The 17,263-nt window shown below is 40.0% G+C and overlaps 1 protein-coding gene across 7 annotated transcripts in view; it reads left to right on the forward strand.

Annotated features, from left to right (window-relative positions):
• Nucleotides 1–17,263, forward strand: part of LOC101174586 (low-density lipoprotein receptor-related protein 1) — a 118,190-nt gene that overhangs the window by 57,357 nt on the left and 43,570 nt on the right. For all 7 annotated transcript variants that reach the window (XM_020703484.2, XM_020703487.2, XM_020703488.2 and 4 more), the window contains exons 8-23: nt 257–479; nt 2,629–2,818; nt 2,904–3,047; nt 4,821–5,057; nt 5,170–5,350; nt 8,755–8,977; nt 9,324–9,513; nt 9,601–9,726; nt 10,834–10,974; nt 11,263–11,388; nt 11,463–11,579; nt 11,674–11,754; nt 12,499–12,666; nt 15,063–15,245; nt 15,320–15,517; nt 15,616–15,861. In XM_020703484.2, the coding sequence (XP_020559143.2) occupies nt 257–479; nt 2,629–2,818; nt 2,904–3,047; nt 4,821–5,057; nt 5,170–5,350; nt 8,755–8,977; nt 9,324–9,513; nt 9,601–9,726; nt 10,834–10,974; nt 11,263–11,388; nt 11,463–11,579; nt 11,674–11,754; nt 12,499–12,666; nt 15,063–15,245; nt 15,320–15,517; nt 15,616–15,861 (2,774 nt within the window). The remainder of the gene's footprint in view (nt 1–256; nt 480–2,628; nt 2,819–2,903; nt 3,048–4,820; nt 5,058–5,169; nt 5,351–8,754; nt 8,978–9,323; nt 9,514–9,600; nt 9,727–10,833; nt 10,975–11,262; nt 11,389–11,462; nt 11,580–11,673; nt 11,755–12,498; nt 12,667–15,062; nt 15,246–15,319; nt 15,518–15,615; nt 15,862–17,263) is intronic.

Here is a 17,263-nt window from a genome sequence, read left to right on the forward strand (position 1 = left end):
AGCAGTTTCAATTACATGCATTTGGAAATAAAACGGGCTAGCAGGGATATAAAAGTCCTTCAAGGGAATTCACCAGTAGAGGAAAATCAAGCATTTTAAAAGCTAGTTGAGAAAGCTACTTTTTAGTTATCTGTGGATCAGTGGGACAGGAAGTGGGTCAGAAGTTCACCTTTCAAGCTTGAGGTTTTGCGTTGTCGAAGCCGGTGTGAACGTAGCAGAAGAATTAAAAATTGATTCTGGTTCGTTGTTTCTGCAGGAAGGTGTTCTTCACAGATTACGGTCAGATCCCGAAGGTGGAGCGCTGTGACATGGACGGCCAGAATCGGACCAAGCTGGTGGACAGTAAGATAGTGTTCCCCCATGGCATCACGCTGGACCTGGTCAGCAGGTTGGTGTACTGGGCCGATGCCTATCTGGACTACATTGAGGTGGTGGACTATGAAGGCAAGAACCGGCACACCATCATCCAAGGCCTGCTGGTGAGGAATTATGATCCTTCTTAAATACTTAACCATAGTTCTTGTGCTTTTTTGGTTCTCTGGTGTCAGCCGCTGCAGCATAAGGCGCAGTTGTTCTGTGAAATATTTGCGGGGAGATGTTGGTGGACATTTGTCTTTTCATTAAATAAGCTGAGAAATGTTGTCCAATAGTTACTCTGTGAATGCATCGGTGCTGCTGATGCCCAGCAGCTCTTAAACCTGTTTCCATGGCTCCCAGTGTGATCTCTGATAAAGAAATGGCTTTTCTTTTACTCAGCCAGCCAAAGGGCACACTGTCTTGTTTTCTCTGTGTGTGTCTTTTTTGTGCCTGGCTGTTATTGCTGCACATCTTTTATATAAGCGCAGAAAAGGAGGGCTTCTGTTAATGGTGACGAACTGGAGCGAGTTATGTCACTGTGTATTTTAGCCCTTTAGTTCTGTTTAAAAAAGAAAAAGGAAAAAAAGGCTTGAAAGCCTTTTTATTTGAAAATAATTTGGAGGGTATGGGATGCATTTTGTCCGATTGGTGTGTAAGCTTTATATTAAATGGTTGTGGGATAATCTGTTTCCAGTTCTGGATTCCATTTCTTTCATCTTTGCCACTGTTTTCAGTGTCAGAACAGCAATCTTTCATCTCATGGGCCTTAATCACATGCATCCCAAACTGGGGTTGACCCATACGGTTGCTGTGGGCGTTGGGGTTTGTATATGCCAGTGGAAGGTCATAGAAGGGAGTAGCCACATCTTAAAGGGGGACGCAGGTGTGTCTTGCAGTTCCCTTGAGGCTCGTGCGGCCACCTGAAGGGATGTCATAAAAATGGACTGTACCATTATCATCCGTGTGGTAAATAGATAGTTAAATGAACAGATAAATGAAATTTCCCCATTGTGGGATTAATAAAGTCATCTATCTATCTATCTATCTATCTATCTATCTATCTATCTATCTATCTATCTATCTATCTATCTATCTATCTATCTATCTATCTATCTATCTATCTATCTATCTATCTATCTATCTATCTATCTATCTATCTATCTATCTATCTATCTATCTATCTATCTATCTATCTATCTATCTATCTATCTATCTATCTATCTATCTATCTATCTATCTATCTATCTATCTATCTATCTATCTATCTATCTATCTATCTATCTATCTATCTATCTATCTATCTATCTATCTATCTATCTATCTATCTATCTATCTAAATGTATCATTAAGTATGGCTAATGCAAGTTACACACACACCTATGATGTACGTGTGATACTGTTGTACGGTGTCACGCTCTTGTCATCAGCGAGGTGCGACTCCTTACTGACTGCGTGCCAATGCTGTACACACCACTTCACCCTACTTCCCTTATACGTTGTATAAGTGTTTGTCTTCTTTACGATCTTCTTGTCATTTATCAGAGGGAACCGTTCAGCATTCTGTGTTACATGCAGAATGCCCATAGAATCAAATGCCCATGAACATCTACAGGCTCACAGAGTGCTCTTTGACCACCTGCATGGCCCAAAAAGGTTTGGCCATTTTTTGCCTGCAGACAGCCCCTAATGGCAATTGGGACTATAGCATTATGGATTGCACAGTATTTTATTTTTCTTCTCATTTCACTTTTACTTATTTTTTTTTAAACTTTTCTTCTTATTTCAGTGTGCACTAATGTAAGGGCTGCCTAAAAAGAAAAAAGGAAAATTTAGTTTAAAGTTATACATGCTTTGATCCTTTTAATTTGGTTCATTACAAGGATCATTTATGTTTATGAACAGCTGCATAAGTTAAAAAATGTGCATGATTTTTAAAAGTTTACAAACGAAGTAACTTTTTGAAGTAATATCCCACTGAATTCAAACAGATCATGACAGAAAGCAAACATTTGCAAATAACTCAAATGTCTCAGAATTTATGCAATGATTCAAAGTTTTTTGCACGTCCTTGATTTGTTTCAATTCATTTTTTTACAAAGTCAAAAATAATCATCTATCAGTTTTTGAAGTTTGCCTTAGTGTCATTTACAGAAACTTTGTGTCTAAATGTAGTGATGAACTTTTATTAAGCATTGTCAGATTAAATAAACTGATTTTTAAGGGAAAGCTTCTATTTGACTCTAACAGGGCTCCTTTTTTTTTGTTTTTCAGATCGAGCATCTGTACGGTTTGACTGTGTTTGAAAACTATCTATATGCCACCAACTCGGACAACGCCAACATGCAGCCAAAGACCAGTGTGATCCGAGTCAACCGCTTCAACAGCTCAGACTACCAAGTAGTGACCAGGGTGGATAAAGGAGGAGCGCTGCACGTTTATCACCAGAGACGCCAGCCTCCAGGTGCACATGCATCATTCAAACTATAAGTTATTCATACTCGTGCTTTGGAGGCTGAATGCTTCTTCTCCCCCCCTTTGCTTTCCAGTCCGCAGCCACGCATGTGAGGTGGACCAGTTCGGGAAGCCTGGAGGCTGCTCGGATATCTGTCTGCTGGGAAACGGACACAAAACCAGGACCTGTCGCTGTCGCTCTGGATTCAGCTTGGGCAGCGATGGCAAGTCCTGCAAAAGTGAGTGCTGTTTGTGCAATTCACTTCTCAAGTTCATAATTTCTGCATACAAGACCACAGGCCACACAGAGACAGGAGCTGTAGAAGGTGCTGCAGAGACAGACATTCAGGACATTCGGTGACTTCTGGACTTCAAAGTGACCTGCTGAGGTCCTTCAGAGGAACATGTTAAAGCTCTTTCTGTAAATGACTGTGTGCTGAGAAAAACAAACAACAATTAGCTTAATAAATAGAACACAATTTGCTTTCACACAACTGTTTACCTTCCTTAAAGTCTGCTGAGCCAAAACAGTTGGATAATCTGAATCCAGACCGTTTCCAGTGGGCTAATAAAATCTTGTTTAAGTTGATTTGAACTTAGAATTAAACGGCATTACTTGAAAATAAATGAACATCGAAATTTAAGAGGTTTCTTTAACAACAAAATAACTCTTTATGTTTTTAATTATATGTGTGGCTTCATCTAACTAGAATCTCAGGGTTTGGCAGAAAAGAAGCAGAAGGGAAAAGTTGCATTCCATAAGTGGCGTTTCTTATTTGTTTTTTCATCCAAGGTTCTCATATATCTATAATTTAGACATTTATTTTTGATGCAGTCTAGTTAAATTCTTACATTTAATTCTTTTTTACTCTACTGATCACTAAATACAGTATCATACAAATGTGAAAGTGTTTATATTTTAGTTTTCCTAGATTTTTTATTAGGTCTATTCTCATCGGGTTTTTTGGAGTCATCCCCTATTCTTTAAAAAAAAGTATTCCTGAAAAGTGCTCTGAACTGTTTTGGATGGAAAATGTGAATAATCCACATGCGTGTCTGCGGCACAACATCTTACCATTCTATCAACAAATCCTGCAGCACACTCTTTACACTCGTCTGCTGTGGATTTAATCTGCCGCAGTGTGTGTAATTTCAAAGTATTGGATAAAAGATCACATAAACAAAATTTTTGCTAAATGACAAAGTGCAAACTTCAATAGGCTGCCCTCAGTGCTCCACCGCTTTATTTGTGAAAAATGAAAAGTATGATTTCAGATGGATCATCAAGGCTTTTGCTGATGAAAGGGTCTTACATAAGTATCTGTGTGGCAAACAAATCAGAACCACATTACATTCAGCACACGCAGGACATGGTTCAGTCATGACTCACGGACAGCTGTTAAATGATTTTACAGCCTTGAGATTGGAGAGGAATGGATTTTATTTCTAAAAGAACAAAAGCAGTTTAAACAAATCTTTTTGTTATTTCTTTTTTTACTAAAAATCTGCGAATTCAGATCTAGATTTGGGGACTTCGTTGTTGTTCAATCCTGCTGCCCTTAAGCAAAAAATTTGAAGCATGTAAGAGTAATAACATAACCTTTTTTTTTACTGGATTTGAAGACATTTTAAATGCTTTGTGATGGTTGTATTTAGACAGAAGTGCCTTTAAATTTGAGGCATCTAGGGAGTTTTGAAATAAGAAACTTGCAGGAAAAGCTTGGATCAGGAATGTTGTTTTTGTAATAGAAAACAAAAAAATATTCAACAGGAGTTTCACTTTTCCATCAACAACAGCTATATGTTGATGTATTTAAGGGAGGTTTTTATTTTATATATATTTATTTTGGCTAAAACGGCATAATCAGAACCAGTTTACCACTGGGAATGCTTCGAAAACAGTTGAAAAGATGATTGGAGTGGGACTTTAAAAATGTGAAAGTTGAAGTAACTTAGGCAAAGAAGGTCTTTGTGAAGGAGTTTTAATCCTTTTTTGTCTCTTGCTCCTGCAGAACCTGAGCATGAGCTCTTTCTGGTTTATGGCAAAGGCCGTCCTGGCGTGATAAGAGGCATGGATATGAATGCTAAAGTCCCGGATGAGTACATGATCCCAATCGAGAACCTGATGAACCCCAGAGCTCTGGACTTCCACGCTGAAAGCGAGTTCATTTACTTCGCCGATGCCACCAGCTACATCATTGGTCGACAGAGAATAGATGGAACTGAGCGGGACATTATTCTAAAGGAAGGTATGGAGAGCTCAGAGTGTGTCTCAATAAGGAACAAACGGTTTAAGCCAGTGCGGCACAGAATGGCGGCTTTCTCTCAGATCAGTCCTGAGCATATTTGTTTTTGTCTCAGGGATCCACACTGTGGAGGGGATTGCTGTGGACTGGATGGCTGACAACTTGTACTGGACGGATGATGGACCCAAGAAAACCATCAGTGTGGCTCGGCTGGAGAAAGCGTCACAGACTCGGAAAACTCTCATCGAAGGCAAAATGACTCACCCTCGTGCCATTGTGGTGGATCCTCTTCATGGGTAAGGGTGGATGAAGAGATGAGGTGTAGAGGATGGAGCTTCCTGTCTTGTGTTATGTGTTTATGTTGGAGCTGTGGGTCGTTAATTAGGTGGCCATCCGATTTGATTTGCTAATCAAGACCAACAATTCACAGATCAAACCATGATTCTTACTAATAAATATATTACCGGTATGTCTGAATGGTTGCTATATGTATTTTATTTTACTGGATGTATGGAAAATTAAAATAATAAGTGTTTAAACACCATCATTTATACCAGTGTTTTTCAACCTTTTCTGAGCCACGGCACACTTTAACCTTAAAAAAAATCCCGCGGCACACCAGGATCCAAAAATTAAAAAAAACAAAAAAAACGGAGAAACTCATAGTCTGTATTTATCTACAGTCCCTCCACAATCTCACATGCATTTTTGAGATAATTGTGGCAGAAAAAGCTGGAAACTGCAGCTGTTTTTTTTCTAAAAGATGCAATAAAAGTTAAGTTAGAAGATGTAAAAACAGTTTGATGTGTGTTCGTTGATTTCAAGACGTTTAACAACAGATCTCCTTGAGCGCTGTCACTCTCACAACCCAATGCATCATGGGAGATGTAGTGCATTAAACGGCCGGCGGAGATCGCGTCTCTGAGCTTCCTTGTTTTGTTCACTTGTTCCACGGTCTGACATCGGATTCTGTGGAAAGCTACACCGATAAAGACGAGCTTTAGCTGGTATTTTTGTAAGAACTGAGCGACTTTACGAGCTAAATCGGGACAAGGAAGTGAAGACTTTAACCACTTCTGATTGGTCAGACTGATGACATGTGATTAAGCTCCCCAAGAATGATTGGTGGAGACAGTTAAAGGGACGGGACTTTTCCAAAATACAGCCGGAGTTGCAGCTGAATCGCGGTACGTCATTCTTATCAAAATGTCTTTAATAAAATAAAATAAACGCAAAGAAAAAGTATTTTGCGATCTTTTATATTCTTAACTCCTCAGTGTTTTATCAGGGCCTGTTTGGATGAACAGAGAGCTGAAATCCTGGAGATGGGAAATGTTTAATTTTTCAGTTAATGAGGGCAATTTCCCACGGCACACTTGACCATCTCCCACGGCACACTAGTGTGCCGCGGCACACTGGTTGAAAAACACTGATTTATACTTTTACTTTAAACGGGAGATCAAAATTAATAAACATAACAGATATGAACACAACAATTTAAAAAAAACTAATTGTGTTAACCACTATAAACCATGTCACACTCAAAGGTTTTCTTGTTAACTTCCTGGTTAACCTCAGCTGTAGTCAAAGCATAAACATATCTGTTGCTTTGTATCATTTAACGACAAATCCTAAGAAAGTTCTCCACAGTTTTTCCATCCTCAAAGCTTTGCTGACAACAGTTCCAGTAGATAAATGACAAGAAGATCGTAAAGAAGACAAAGTAACAACTTAATAAAAATAGCTGTAACAACCAGTCCTTTAATTTGAAACGGATAACAGTGTTTCCAACAGACATGTTTTATAAACTGACTTTTTTTCATCTTTAGTGGAAATATCAAAAAAACTCCCAAACATTAGATGAGGGGTGTGCAAAGAGGGCTAGATTGAGTGAGGTGAGAGTGTGTGAGGGCCGACTATCGGCCAGCAATTTTTTAAAACACGTTCATTGACATTAAGTGCAAAAAAGGCCTATTTAATGAACATTGTATTGGAATAGGAGACATTTCATTTGTTCTCATGAACCAGAAATGCATCCAGTTAATTTTTTCAAACCAAAATTAATGTGAATTTCTGATTTGAAGACCAAAAATAAAAAAATAAAAAGCTTCTCTTTTATCAATATTAAGCCAATCACAATCAAGAAAGTGTATACACAGTTTTTAGAAAGTACTGGGAGCCGCATAATATTAATTTTATGATAGGCGCCCGCAGACTGGTGGAAATTGGAACCTGAGCCTCATTCGGCCCACGGGTCTGACTTTTGACATGCCTGCTTTAGATGAACATTTTACAGAGACATTTCTCCACCATGCTAGCAGATGGTGATATGACAACATATAATTCATCACGAGATTTTCATAATACTCTTAAGGCCATAATCATCATATTTTCTATATTTAAAACTAAATTGTTCTTTCAGAACTTATCTCAGTAAAATAAACTTTAGTCTCGTTTTTTTGGTTACATTTGTACACTTAAAATCGAGCATTAATCTGAAATTTACATTGCATCAAGTGTATTTTTACACCACTCTGCTGTATTTAAAAAACAAAATCACAAATCAGCGATCACAGACTTCAAACTTTTGATCAGATCATGAACATCTTGGCATTCTGATACTTGTTACAGCCCTGTATGTAGTCATGTCGTTATGACAACCAGTCTTCTTGTTTGGTGTGTTACTTTTGCGCAACTTGCACAAGCTGTGTTGTTGTCAACCTTAGTCATCTTTAATTGGGATTCCAGTTTCAGTTGATGGAGTATTTTATTTGGATTGAATCAAAGGCAGATGAAGACATTTCTTTCTTTCACTGTTTTTAACTACCTTGAATCTGGCAGGGCAGGAATGTGTCTTATTGATAAAAACAGTTCAGGTTCACTTTTGAGAAACACACATAGACGGATGCACACACTCACTCCTCGGATTGCTGTTGACAGCATGATGTGTGTCCACACACTTCCCAGGGGAGAGGCACTCGCTCCCACTAATGCTTGTAATCAATCAGGCTGAGAGAGAAAACAGAGAAGGGGGCCGGTTTGGAAAAAGATGGGATGATGAAGAGTCGTGTACAAAAGGAAATCTGAAGATTTTATTGTGGCGTCAGTCTTCATTTTGCAAGGTTCTTGTTTGCAGATTTGCATAATTATTTGTCTTTAGGGGCTTTAAAGGCCCACTCCAGTGGAAAAATATGTTTTTGTGGCCTTTTTCTGATAATGGAGAGCATATATAAAGAAATTTAAGATTAAATTTACATTTCTGAGTATTTCTTTATTCAAACTGTTTTAAATCAGGAGCAGAGGAAAAAATACTTTTAGAAAAAGGTTGTACCAGTGACATAGTCAATACAGTGGGCGGGCCAAAAGCTCCCTGCTCTGCTCCATTCTGAGAGTAAACAAAGGGATGATGGGAAATGAGGGCAGGCTCTGCACCAACAGCCCTGCCCACAACTCTGAGGCAAATGTCTAATGAACTCCTGTCGCTCTGCAGAATCTATGTCCTAGAAAACGACACAGATTTTTTTTATTTTGCCCTAAAAACTGCCTAATAATAATTAAAAAGATCACTGGGAAGGATTTGACCAAGATCAAAAGATGGTGAGAGTTGGATTTTAAGTACACAAGTGGAATCATAAACATGTCCTAAAAATGTTTCCTTCAAAAAACAAAACATATGACAGTTCCCCTGTGGTCCCCACAGGTGGATGTATTGGACAGACTGGGAGGAAGACCCCAAGGAGAGCAAGAGAGGCAAAATTGAGCGGGCTTGGATGGATGGCTCCAACAGAAATGTGTTCCTGACCAGCAAAACAGTGCTGTGGCCCAACGGCCTGAGTCTGGACATCCCACAGGGCATTCTCTATTGGGTGGATGCATACTACGACCGCATCGAGATGGTCTACCTTAACAGCTCCGGTCGCAAGGTCAGCTCTCTCCATTGTTGGGATATCTGGAGTGTAGAGAAAAGCAGCTGAGTCAGACGGCTGTGGGGTGGGGGGTTTGAACGCTCTTCAAAAAGACGTTTATAGCAGCAGAACAGTGTGGGTGGGCTAATAAACTGTGGCCTTGCTCTTTGTAATACTAGTTTCTCCTCATGGTTACATTGCTAACATTTGGTCTCTCTGATGTGCCTTCTGGTCAAATTTGTTAGATTTCCAATAAATAAAGCAAATACAGGAATCATAAAATAAGTATTTATTTTATATTTGCATCAAAGTGTATTTTTACTTGCTGGATTTTAACATTTATCTGAATTTCTTACAACACTAGACTGTGTATGAAGGTCAGGAGCTGAACCATGCTTTTGGCCTGTGCCACTATAAACACTTCTTGTTCTGGAATGAGTACCGGAGTGGAAGCATTTTCAAGCTGGACACTAGCACCGGCACCACCACCCTGCTGCGTAATGAGCGACCTCCCATCTTTGAAATCCGGATGTATGACGCTCAGCAGCAGCAAGGTACTTAACCCAAAGGTCATCATCCACCAAGAGTCCAAAGTTTGGAATTGGTGCCACTTCTAAGAGCTGATCTTCTGTCCTCAACAGGATCCAACGCGTGTCGGGTGTACAACGGCGGTTGCAGCAGTCTGTGTCTGGCCATACCAGGAGGCAGGCAGTGCGCTTGTGCAGAAGATCAAATCCTAGATCCGGCAGACAACACCAGCTGCAGAGGTAACTACAAACAATGTTTTATTGCCATCTTCATCAACGACTGAAGTCTCTGCAGAGATTTGTTAAATCCAGCAGAGAATCAATGATTATTCCTATATTACAAAAATATTTGGCAAAGCCTAAAGAAACAATAAATAGCTTTAAAAAACAACCCATATATTGATCTCACAAGTCTGTGTTTCAATGTGTAAATGATGATCGACTCAATAATTAGGCAATTCTTTTATTTTTCAAACCCGTTTGATCCCTATTATTGGAGTTTTTGGAGCCTAGCCCTGACACTGTCAGGCACAGACAGGGTACCGAGGTCTCTCGTCACCTTTTGCGGTCTCGCTGTTATGCAGATTCATTCTTGTGTCCTTTTGTCTGCTTTTTTTTTATGTTTACGTCAGATTGAGTTCTTCTTCCTAAATTGCTTTTGGCAGTTGTCAATCAGTCTCCTCTGTGCCGTGGCTCCTGTACAGAATGTGATCAGTTTGTTAGAGTTACCTAAATCTTTGATCGTGATTGGATCTTTTTTTTTTAAATTATATAATATTAGAATACATTCTTTTTATGAAGGTTTGAACTTTCAGAGTTTAAACAGAAGAGAAAAATGTGAAGATGTATATGTATGTCTGAGAAAAGTGTGTAGTGAGGAGTTCCACGGCCTTAAAACATCGAAATGTAAAAACTGAAGCTACTTTAGGGATTTTACCTCTCGTGGGTTATTTTTAGAAAGTAACTTTCGGAATAAACGAGGGACCCCCATACACCTTGGACTGCTCGCCAGTCCATCCCAGGGTTATGATCAAGACAATTAATCAATTATTATCAACCCATCCCAAAACAAACGTACTAAAGTACCTTTTCCTTGGACTTGATATATTGAAGAGAAATGAGAATATTAAACTTTTGATGGTTTTCTCTCCTGGTTTGTGTTTGTTATGAGGTTTTTAAATTATCCTAGTGTTTTTTTTAAATGGGATTCAATCGTTCACAGAACAGCATTTTTTACTTAAACCCTTCACTGTCTTCTATTAAAGTTTTAAAACTGCTTCCCCGCTCCTGTCTCCACCCTCAGTGACCTCTTTTCCACATCTTCTTTATTCCCATTCTCCCTCCCAGCCAACCCATCCTACGTTCCCCCTCCCCAGTGCCAGCCCGGAGAGTTTGCATGTAAGAACAACCGCTGCATCCAGGAGCGCTGGAAGTGCGATGGAGACAACGATTGTCTGGACAACAGCGATGAAGCTCCTGAGCTGTGCCGTGAGTGTCCCCACATACCCGGCTCCAAACGGGTTATTATAGGTTATGTTGGACCTAAGTGTTTGACTGTATGTGCGAGGAGGAATGCAGCAATGGGTATAATGGGTCTGGAGAGGCTCTCTGTCTCTCTGTTTGTGGTCAAAGTACAGACAGGTTTTCCTTCCAGACAAAACAAAACTCAATCCGAGGCTTTTTTTCCCCGTTCACATCTCTCCCCTTTCCCATGTTTTCACCCTTTTATCCCCCTGTCTCCCACTTGCCTCTGAATGCACCCCTTCTTTCCCACAGATCAGCACACTTGCCCCACAGACAGATTTAAGTGCAAAAACAACCGCTGCATCCCGCTACGCTGGCTGTGTGATGGAGACAACGACTGTGGCAATGATGAGGACGAATCCAACACCACCTGCTCTGGTACACACAGGCTCCCACTCACGAGTTATCGTTTCTTTTTCACATGTGACATGAGCTCTGGTGTGTTGTTTCAGCTCGTACCTGCCCTCCAAATCAGTTCTCATGCGCCAGTGGGCGTTGCATTCCTGCCTCCTGGACATGTGACCTGGACGATGACTGTGGAGATCGGTCCGATGAACCTGCTTTCTGCGGTTCGTTGTTTTTTAAGCGAACAGTAGCTTTTTTTCTCAAATTGTTTGACAGGTTTAATTAAGAAAACATATCTTTGGTTTTTCCTGTCAACAGCCTACCCCACCTGTTTTCCCCTCACTCAGTTTACCTGCAACAATGGCCGCTGCATCAACATCAACTGGCGCTGTGACAATGGTTAGTGTTTTTAGTTTAAATGTTGTAACTCCTTGTTTCTGCTTCTCACAGTTTGTCCTAGTTTTCATTTGCATTTTTCCTTATTTTGTCATCTTGTTGCATTATCTGCATGTGTGTGAATTTGTTGTTTTGTTTTGTCCTGTGGTTGTGCCGTTCGCCCACTCTGCTGTCTTCGTTTGGTTCTGTCTTTCAGAAAAGGATTGTGGGGACGGCTCTGATGAGTTGAATTGTCCAAAGCTGGCCGGTTAGTGCATAGATCAGCATGCACCGCAGCAGCCATGATACTAAAGCAGAAGCTGTAGCAGGCTCAGATGAAAAACAGGGCAGCTATTTCCAACCAAAGATGGCATTGTTTTAATGTATTCATCACAAAGTTGATCAAAGTGTGTTTCTCATATTTTTTGCAAGAATAGAACTACAGAATGATATTTTTTGTTATGCATTTGAGAGGTGTAGTGCTACTGCAGTTGCTTTTTCAAATTTCTTCTGAGATGAAAAAAAAAATACAGACAAAATTGCTGCAGATTTGACTGTATCTGTGCTGCCTTCCCTTGCGGTGCATGTTCTGATCTATGCAGTTTCTGTCATTTTTTAAACTGTCATCTATCATATTGTGTCTCATTTGTCTTCACTGACAAAGAGCCAGTAGGGAAGTTGATCAAAAACCACTTCCTTCTGTATATAAATGTAAATATTTGTTTAGTGTAAGCAGAATGCGAGGGAATGAATGTGTTTGTCTTCCAGACAACGACTGTGGCGACAACAGCGATGAAGCGGGCTGCAGCCACTCCTGCTCTAGCGCTCAGTTCAAGTGTAACAGCGGCCGCTGTATCCCAGATTATTGGACCTGTGATGGAGATAATGACTGTGGAGATTACAGCGATGAAACTCATGCAAACTGCACCAATCGAGGTCGGTGTGACGCTGAGACTTGCAATATACGGGGAGATTTATTGGGACTGATTCTCATTTTAATCCCAATATTAATAAAAGAGGGAAAAAACACCTTGGAAGAGCCTGCTTTGATTCATGCAGCACACCCGCTGGGCAAAATGTCCTTCTCTCAAATTAGGACAAGTTACTCAAACATCATTAAATGTAGCACAGTGTGCAGTATGACCATTCACAGTGGACTGCAGTGGACTGATAGGAATCCACCTTCATGGGCAGAATGTAAACTGATCAGACAAGAAAAGCAGCAATCTAAGCAATATTGGGCAGCAAAAGAGTTGCTCCAGTTTACTTTTATTAATTAATAAACAAAAAAACTAACAATTTAATGGCTTAAATAAACGGTTGCAGAAAAAAAAACGGTCAGAAAACCGCTAATTAGCACTCCTGGATTTTTATGTCATAATTTAAAAAAGCAACAAAATTATTGAAAGTCTTCATGAAAAAAGGAATCAGCAACAGGTATATATTATTTTATTTTTTAAAAACAGTCAAGTATTAAAGTCTCTCCGGATCCTGCTATCAATGATGCACAGAAGGGATTCCCAACCTGGAGTACATGAGCAGACTGCAGGAAAAACACTTCAAAATAATGCCTGTAGAAAGGATCTGATCAGTAAATCATCTTTTTGAGTTTTCTCAGTCACTATTATAATAATAGTAGGAGTTTATCAGTCTGCAATGTAGCCATATAGATCATGCAATCTCTAGAATGTATTTTTTTAAAAACCTCTTAACATAGAGGGATGTTTAGTCATTTGTCCACTCAGGTTCCTTTAATCTTTTTTCTGGATAAACCCAACAGCAAAAAAAGAACCTTGTGCCAATTTGTTTACACAGATTGGTTAATCATACATTCATTAATTGGTTTTATATACGGTAAATAACAAAGCAAGGGATCTGCTCGTTCATTTCAGCACCATGGACAACAGCAGTCTGTCAATGTCATGAGGTGCCTGTAAACTCTTCACAAAACTGCTTTTCATGGACTTCAAAAAGGAGTAGTGAAAAGTTTTAGGGAAAATTCATGTTGGAAGACGTACTATGCAATTATGTTTGATATATATATATCAGCTCTCATGTTCTTCATACCCAGATATTATATGACATCTGGTTATAATACAATTTTAACATTTTAGTAACTGTGGCACAAAATAAAATTCATCAGCATGAGGATGTTCACTTTTTGGGTTTTTCAGTCCTGGACAAGATAAACCTGTCCTGAATTTATTTATTTATTTAACCTTTATTTACCCAGGAATTGTCCCATTGAGATTAAGAATCTCTTTTTCGAGGGAGTCCTGGCTAGAGACAAATGTAAACATAAAGACAATATTTGCAATTATTTATTATAATTTACTAGGACACAAACATTTTTTCCCAGCTCATTTATCTTCATGGTAAATGGCATCTACTTATATAGCGCTTACTACATTCCTTGAAGGCCCAAAGTGCTTTACAGTCCCAGTCCCATTCACCTATGCACACACACATTCACACACTCCGTCATTAGCTGTTAAAATATGTAAAGCTGAATTGTTTTTGTTTAAATGCTAATTATTGGAATCTTGTTATCAATACTTTTTTTGTAAGAAAAGAAAAACTTGAAAAATGATTGTATGTGCAGGTTGTAGTTTGACTGAACAGAAGAAAATTTTTTTCTATACCACAGTTTTTTTGTTTTGTTTTTTTGTCACATTTTGTGTGACTAACTTTTAAAGAATTTTCAAAACATATGAGTGAGTGGATCCTCGTGGTGTAACAATCTTACAGGGTAAACAGGGAAAAAAAGTTTGTGAACCAGAGATATACGGGCCTTATAACAAAAAGAAAAAACTAGAAAAACACAGGCTTTCACTGTTGCTTTCAGTTGATTTTTAGCGTGATTGTGAAGCACGGCTGTGGCAGATGGTTGCTGTTATCATAGGTGGGTGGCTGCATCTCACCGCTGCTTTTGTCCATTTACAGTTTCATTCCCAGAAGTGCCACAAACACTGAAAACGAAGCACGAGTTTACATCCATTGAGAAGATACATTTGTAAAAGCTGGTTTGTTCTTGTTTGTCAGTCGGACTGCTGTTTAATGAATATATCCAGGGAGATCTACTAAATCTCACTAAAGGTTAAGATAAAAATGGCCGGATTTTAAAGAACATCATGCAGCAGCTTATAATAGTTTAGCTTTCCCCTCTGCAGCAGTGGAAGGCTGCGCTTTCATCTTCGATTCTGTTCGTTTGTTGAGTTTGTGCGTTGAAGTCTGCTCATACTTTGCTGCATTTGGCATCATCCACACCCTCATGTTAATCCAAAAATGGCTTCAAAAGCAAACTTCAGGTTTTTTTGCTGCTCCTTCCACAGACAGTCGCCCGCCTGGAGGTTGTCACACAGACGAGTTTCAGTGCCTCATGGACGGGCTGTGCATCCCCTTGCGTTGGCGCTGTGATGGGGACACTGACTGTATGGACATGAGCGATGAGAAAGAGTGCGAGGGAGTCACACACATGTGTGATCCCGCTGTCAAGTTTGGCTGCAAGGATTCTGGTGAGGAGATAAGGAAATGCGTTAGGTGTGGAGAGGTAGCGTATTTTAAGGCTAATCCTGCCTTCTGTTGACAGCACGCTGCATCAGCAAAGCCTGGGTTTGTGACGGTGACAGTGACTGCGAGGACAACTCAGATGAAGAAAACTGCGAGGCGCTGGTGTGTAAGCTTTCTCACCATGTGTGTGCCAACGACTCCACCATCTGCCTGCCTGCAGAGAAACTTTGCGATGGCACTGATGACTGCCCAGATGGCTCTGATGAGAAACTCTGCGGTGAGAAACAACAGTTCTCACACTGCGCCTCAGAACAGGGATCACACAACGGCAAGGACAACAACCTTAATCACAGCCTTCTTATTCCTATTTCCCAGACCTCTGCTCCCTGGACAACGGTGGCTGCAGCCATAACTGCACTGTGGCGCCTGGCGAGGGCGTGATCTGCTCCTGTCCTCTGGGAATGGAGTTGGGTTCGGACAATAAGACATGTCAGATTCAGAGTTTTTGTGCCAAACACCTGAAGTGCAGTCAACGCTGCGAGCAGGACAAGTTCAGCGTGAAATGCTCGTGTTATGAAGGCTGGGAGCTGGAGCCTGACATGGAAAACTGCAAGAGCACAGGTGAGGACTTTAGAAATGTTTAGACTATCATGACCATCATCCCTTACGGAGCCCTCAACCCTCCCATAATCCTTCACTGTTATCCACTCTAATCTTCTCTCAGCTTTTCTGCTCAATCACTTGATGCAGCAAAGACACGTTCTAATGTTTTCCTAACCTTTTATTTACTTTTACTGTCAAAATGTAAAAGTTTTGTTTTTTGATCTAATCATAGACGGATATGTCATGACTGATAATCTCCAGCACCACCAGATGATTTTAAACAGGAAACCAGAAGTGAAGTGGCCATAATAGCTAGAGTTTACTTTGCTCAATTCAAAACATTTTCCAAAAACGGGCACCCGACAAAGTCAACTGAGAGTTTGTTGAGCTTACTCATAGGTCAAACCACACAACAAACAACCAAAAACCTTTACATGTGCATCAATTCTGTTTTTGACTCAATTGTCCCAAAATAAAATCAAAAGAGGTAGTTTAAAAACACCACCCTTTTCACAACTTTCAGAAATTGGAAGAAGGGTTTTTTTTTGTTGTAAAGTTGGACTTACTTAATCATGAGTCAATAAGAAATTGCTCCTATTTGAAACCAGCCTCTAGTGGTAATCTAAGGACCTGCAACATTTGACCGCTCTTGGTTGGCTTTACACATTGGAACCCAAAGCAGGGGCTTGAGTCAAATAGTTGTACCATTATATTGTTAAAGCCTTAAGGCCCATACACACGGGGACGAATATTCGCCAGCGTTTTTCGCCACGTTTTTTGTGTTCACACCCAGGCGATTTTCGCTGACGATTAGCCGAGCGAACATGCAATTTCATTCCCTGACGTTAGATGGCGCTTAATGTAAAACAGAAATACTCCTGTACACAAGGTGGCGCTGCGCAACTTTACGCTTCTTAAAGTCGCTTTTCACTCAGAAGAAGAGAGCAAGTATTTACGCGCTTTTCAGAATCAAACAAAGAAAACATTAATATTTCCAGCACCAGTAGCTCCAGTTCCAGCGATGAAGAAATTATTGTTCTGTTGAATGATGAAAGACGCCGGAAAAGACGTCGATTTTGGGTACATCCCATAGTTACGAAAAGAGAAGAACATGGGGAGTTTTATCGACTGGTACAAGAGCTGAAAATGTATCATGAGCATTTTCGGGGATATTTAAGAATGTCCGTCAGTGAGTGCATCTTCTTCGTCTTATTTCTTCACGTGACGTATGTGTGCTCAGCAAGACAGTTTTGTGTTTGAGCGCCCCCAAGTTGTATTTTACTGTAACTTCAGAAGCTCCAGACACGTGTGCAAAAGCGCCATTCTCATTGGTCGTATAGTTTTTGACACGGCGCGTCAAACCAAAAAAACTAACCCGAGGCCTTTTTTAAAAAATGACGCTTTTACGCGTGGCGTTTTT

This window comes from Oryzias latipes, chromosome 5 (assembly GCF_002234675.1).
Source record: "Oryzias latipes chromosome 5, ASM223467v1".
In the NCBI taxonomy this organism is placed as follows: Eukaryota; Metazoa; Chordata; class Actinopteri; order Beloniformes; family Adrianichthyidae; genus Oryzias; species Oryzias latipes.